Source organism: Megalobrama amblycephala, unplaced genomic scaffold (assembly GCF_018812025.1).
Source record: "Megalobrama amblycephala isolate DHTTF-2021 unplaced genomic scaffold, ASM1881202v1 scaffold265, whole genome shotgun sequence".
Classification (NCBI taxonomy): domain Eukaryota; kingdom Metazoa; phylum Chordata; class Actinopteri; order Cypriniformes; family Xenocyprididae; genus Megalobrama; species Megalobrama amblycephala.
Genome location: NW_025953341.1, coordinates 296,287 through 302,286, shown reverse-complemented (window position 1 = coordinate 302,286; position 6,000 = coordinate 296,287). Strand labels below are relative to the sequence as shown.

General features: G+C 37.6%; 1 protein-coding gene across 1 annotated transcript in view; it reads right to left on the bottom strand.

The window, feature by feature from the left end:
* Window positions 1-1,765: 1,765 nt before the first annotated feature.
* arhgef9b (Cdc42 guanine nucleotide exchange factor (GEF) 9b) overlaps window positions 1,766-6,000 on the bottom strand; it is a 76,234-nt gene continuing 71,999 nt past the window's right edge. Inside the window, 2 exon segments of the mRNA XM_048179663.1 lie at window positions 1,766-4,102; window positions 4,105-4,259. Of these exon segments, the coding sequence (XP_048035620.1) occupies window positions 4,067-4,102; window positions 4,105-4,259 (191 nt within the window). The 3' untranslated portion in view covers window positions 1,766-4,066.

The following is a 6,000-nucleotide window of genomic DNA, read 5'->3' as shown; positions in this document are numbered from 1 at the left end:
ATTGCTGGCAATGGAGGCCTCTCTGAGCCATCAGATTTGATAAGAAATATCTTAATTTGTGTTCTGAAGATGAATGAAGGTCTTGCGGTGTGGAACTACATGAGGGTGAGTAATTAATGACAGAATTTTCATTTTTGGGTGAACTAACCCTATAAGCTTAGTCGGCCTCAGCTGAACTATTCAACCATAGAAGAGGAGACACTTGCGATGTTACTTGCTTTACATTTTGACGTTCATCTAGGGTCTGCATCTGTGCCTGTGGTGGTTTTTACTGACCACAATCCGTTGGTCTTCCTGTAACGTACGTGGAAATACATGGTCTCTTTCACAAGGATAATTTATGTAATTGTTGGTTTGGTTTCACATATGTACTCGACTCAAAAACTACCCTGTGCCCTGTGTCTTGTCTTTTTGTTTTGCCCCTCCCTTGTTTTTCTTGGTGTCGCTCTGTCCTTTTGCGTGTGTATGCTCGCTCTCTCTCTCTCTCTCTCAGGTGGACGCATCTGTTCATTGTTTGAGAGTGGCTGATTCACTGGGCTGGCAAAGACGCCAACGAGGAGGAGAAAGAGAAAGAGACAACGGATTTTGTGGGCTTGCCAGCAAACTGTCACAGACACGCCAGGCTCCAGCACCCACCAATCACAGCGCACGCCTTCCCCTGAGTACTGATCACGAACACCAGCACCTCATCACCATTACCATTCATTCGATCACCATTCACTTCTACAACCACTGCCAACTCACCTGTTATCTCTGTTACCTCTGCTTGTGTCCAATAAACAACCTGAACTGTGATCTTCTGTCTCCGACTGGTACATATTGTAACACAAACAAGTGTCTTTGTTAGTTGTTGTCCATTCTGTTACATTCTTTACTTGGTTAATATGTTTGTTATTATACATTGTGGTGAGTGAATAAATAGATTTGAATAATTACGCCATTTAGTCATTCTTGTTTGTTACATAACCTCTCTTCCCTTTGAGCTATTATTTTTATAAGAGGTTGTAACAGGAGCCGATGGGCTGAGGTAGAGTTAAGGGATCGGCGACCCGAGCTAAGCCAGGAACTCCACTTTAAAATTCAGAGCTGGTGACCATAAGACCCAAGACGGATATGAGTTGCAGGGTAGAGTAAACAGTGGAGAATACGAGGGACTGGAGAGAGCCAGCAGAGGTGGGGCCAGAAGACTGGCTGTCTTGGGTAGAGGAGGAAGGAGCAGGTGGCTGGGAGTTTCGTCAATGACAGACCTTGTGCTGGGTGGAAGCAGCAACGATATAGAAGAGGGGCGATAGTGGATTCAGTTCCTTGCTTTGGCTCTTTCATTGCGGCAGGCTCAGGCTCTCCATATGTGGTGGGCTGTGGCATCCTTTCTGTGCGCGGTGTGGGACGTGGCTGGGTGGACTCGGGATTTGCTGTGGTGATGGGTGCGAGGTGGGACTGGACGATGGAGATGGTATCTTTACAGTTTCACCTACTGTAACTGAGAACCCATCCACCCACAGAGCAAAGCTGATGTACTCTTCTAAGGTCCAGCTGGTATCCCCCTTTGGCAGCAGGAATCCGATCTCATCATCCAGCCCGTACCTGAAACCTTCCATAATATATCCTTCCAGATCTCAGCTGTTTTGAAAAAATAAAAACTATAGTCCCCTTTGGTCCATGAAAAGTTCCTTCTGAAACTACATTAATTGCTGCAATCTCCAAATTCATTCTCATAGATCGGGTTTTCTGTCATGGCTATGCCCCCAAAGGATTACAAAGAAGATTTAGTTCAAACAATATAGTTTTCTTTAATAAAACAAAACAAAAGCAGTAATCCAACGAGAGTATACATCGCAAAAGTGTGTACTAAAAGACAACCATCACCAAACAAAGAACTAAATTAACTGAAGGGCTTATATACACAAGATAATTAACTCAAATGCAAACAGGTGTGATCTAATAATAATGAATAACCATAAGTATAATGAATAACCATAGTAACTAATGACAAACAGGAACATGGAACAAAGGATAAACTGACAGAAGCAAACAAAACAAACAGAAGCAAACAAAACTAAACTAGAACTGAACATGACAGTAGTTGTTTACATTTGTTAAGCCATTAAAATTAAAACAGAACAGAATGTACTTATTTCTCATTCTTTACTTTAAAACATAGCACATCATTACGGCTGACAATATGTAAATTCATACTAAACATTCATAAGAAAGTAAATAAGGAAGTGCATTATTACTGAACACCAATAGGTTATATAGTTATTATTTAATCACATAACTGTGCAGGTGTATCTATAGATATGAGCACATATCATACAAACCTATTTTCACAATTTCTGCTTATATTGGCTGCTTTACATTGTGCCAAATGTAGCCTGTTAATTCACCAATCACCAATAAATTAATGTGGTTACAAGCTATTTTTCAATTTCAGTAGGGTTTCTTCTAGAACATTAGACTTTAAACCTGATGAAAATCCAGAAAAGATGCTGAACAAATATTTCATTTCATGTTGTCAGTTGTCTTCATTTACAGTAATAGACAGAAATGTGAAGTAAAGGCATTGCAATCAATCACACAAAAGGTTGTTTGACACATTCTCAACAAACAACATTAAATGGGCCATTGCCTGATCAGATCACTTTTAAAAAAGCTTTAATTCAAAGCAAGAAAACTGAACTCATTGCATTGAATGTTATCAGAAATGGAGAGGCCAGTCACACTTTTCTTGACTGCTAAATCATATGCGAAAATTCACAGACATATTAATTAAGCCAGTCTACCGTGTCTCCTCAGTATTGAAGGTTTGTGTGTACTGGTTGTCCATGAGACAATATACTCCTATGCTAATACACTCCTGTTCTGTGGCACTACAAGACAACTGTTCAGTTATTTTGCTGAATTTTGTTGTCTCATTATTTACATTCATTTACTGTAAATTTGCCAGAGAGCCAAAGGATTTCAGTCGAAGTCTATAAACAGTCATTCCTCTCATAAGCATACATAATGTGTAGTGCACTCTATGCACAGCACTGTACACAACTCTTAGGCCATTTGGCTAGGTTTATGACATGGCATTAGACAAAGAAAACATAACATATCCATAAAGTTAATAAATGACCTTTATTTTTGAATGGTAATATATATATATATATATATATATATATATATATATATATATATATATATGGCCCAAGACTTCTGCACATTACTGTATGCATAAAAACAACTTGCTTAATATTTGCCATTAACTACGATAATAAATAGTATTCAGAGTAGCTATTACAAATTAACAACAACAAATAATAATAATAATAAAAAAAAACTCAAATACAATACATATGAATGGTTTCAGTGTGCTTACTACAGAGTAAATATATAATACAATCAAAAATAACCCCCTTTGGAGGCAAATTCAAAAATCTACTTTACCTTTCATAGACATACAAAAACATCTATATCATATGAAATGAGTTCAGTCAGTATCATACAACATGTGAGATTCATTGAGGAGAGCATGATACAAGATTGTGACTCTTTCACAAATCTGGAATAATGCTTGTTAACTAATACTAAGAATAATCTTATTGTCAATCTCTGCGTTCCTCAGATTGACAAAATCACTGTTGTAAATTAGAAAGCAATACCCTGTTTAGGTGATTTGGTTGTTAATTCTGTGTAAATCTTACAATCTTACATCCTGCTTATGAATGGGACTGTATAGTACACGTGAGTATCCTCATGCCAATGTTAAACTGGTGCAAATGTCTTTGATCAACAAGCTTTAAAACAAATATCAATTTGATGGCCGTCACTGACAGAGCAGGACACAGAGCACCGTATGCTGATCATTTCTGCTGAATTTTGTATTCAAAATACCACAATGCGAAGTTGGTGAAGATACAGTAATGGTGAATGATACAGCATACATCTTAGTTTGGGCGCTTGACAGGTTTCATTATAACAGGGTCATGATTGTCAGTCAGTCAGTTATCTTCAGATGAAGGTTCATGGTCTTTTTACTGTCAATAAATACATTTGAAATTGAACTTCATTGCTGGGAGCATTAAGACACAGAGTTAACTATTTTTTCCCATTTTTTAACGATGTGAACTTATTAAAGTTTTGCCAGAATGGAGATTGTCCTGATTTGGAAACATGGAATTCGACTACATCTGACTGTTGAATGTCATCAGAGAGCAGGAAGGGTCCATGAGACGAGGGGTCCGACAGGGAGACACGCCTGCTCTGGCTCAAACCTGCTCAACACAAAGTCAAAAGACAGAGACAGAAGATGTTTGAGAAATGACAAAAATGTAGCCAATGGGAAGAGAGTGTCAATGCTCAAAGCAAAATAATCAATGCACAGCTATGATGAATCATGCTTCGCATACAGTACAGCCCTTAAAATGTACCACAGGTTCTAAATAAATACCATAGTTAATACATAGTTAATACAGTTACTGTTTTAAGAAAATGTCACTTGTGTTTTGATGACAAAGTGGATATAATTATGTCTGAACTGCACTGGATACAAAATTTCAAACCAAGTGGAATCTGCAAACAAATGATGCTGAAGCTTTTTTCAGAACTAACTTCTGTTATTCTGTTTCACTTTTCTGAGCCACCTTTTTGTAACCAACTGGTCTCTAGGTCATCATGTGTCCAAATATTAGTACTATGTATTAACTATGGTATTTTGGCAGAATTTACTTTAGTCATGACAAAATCAATAAGTACGAACTACAGTCATATGTCATTCTAAGCAATTACATTTTTCTAACTGTACAGTATAAGCAGAAACAATAAATATAAATATATATAAACATAAATAGGCAGTTGGTTTTCTAGTAAAAAAAAAAAAAAAAGGTTTCCATGGCATTTTGAAACACAATCTTTTTGCTTTAGTTAATTTGTGTTGAGTACTCAGAGCATCTTAAAGGGATAGTTCACCCCAAAATAAATTCAATCATTATTTACTCACCCTGTTCTAAAGCTGTATCACATTTCTTTTCTGGAACACAAATCTTCTGTTCATGCTTGTCCATATAATAGCAGTGCAAGGCCTCCCTATCCCCTTAACTTCCCTCTGTCTGATGCACTTGGATGTACACGTCATTGCTATGTAGTGCAAGTGTTTACACAAGTTTTGACATGTGGTGGTTTCATGTGTTTTGAGAGATCTGATTGCTGTCTGATTTCATTTACACTTAAATCAGTTTATGCAAAATGAATCTTCAAATGCTGTGCTATACACACAAATTCATAAAGGTCACTTCACAAAGGCTGAAAGCAATAGAGGTTATATTCTGCATTTTATTTATCATCAGCATAACATTTTCAAAATTAAAGATCACAATGGGAGAGAGAGCCAGCATTGGTAGTTTTAATGAATATGACTGATGAACATTAGTGATGAATGTTCAAATTTCATTTGCGCCAGTTTGTGCATCTGCTTGCTGAAGAGAGATATGGGGCCTTCAATTTTTACATGTGACCACAGCATCTTGCAGGAATGCTACTTAGAATTTAAATACATGTGTTGTGCTTCACACAATATCCACCAGTTGGCGCATGGAACAACATACTGTAGCTAAACACACAGCAGCTACAGGCCAGATCAGACTGCTCTTTGCCACTCATGGCAATGAAGAGTCTTGGATCGATCTTTAAATATGCCTATTGTTATAGATTATTGCATTATAACTTGAACAGAATTAATGTCATTCTCTGATAGTGTGATCCATTAACTGCATGTTCCCTATCTGGTGGTCTCTTTGACGTTGCATCAAAATACTGACACTAGGGGTCGCTATTGGGAGCACCAAACACATTTTCAGAAATTTGCATGCTTAGCCACTCCCCTGACATCCATGTATAAAAGAGGGCTGGCGTGCTTCACTCATTCAGCTTTGTTCTTTGTTCTCAAACTGTTCCATCAGTTTGGTTCTGCCAGAACATGGTATACAGTCCAAGGTTCCTGTCCAGGGCACGTAAGTT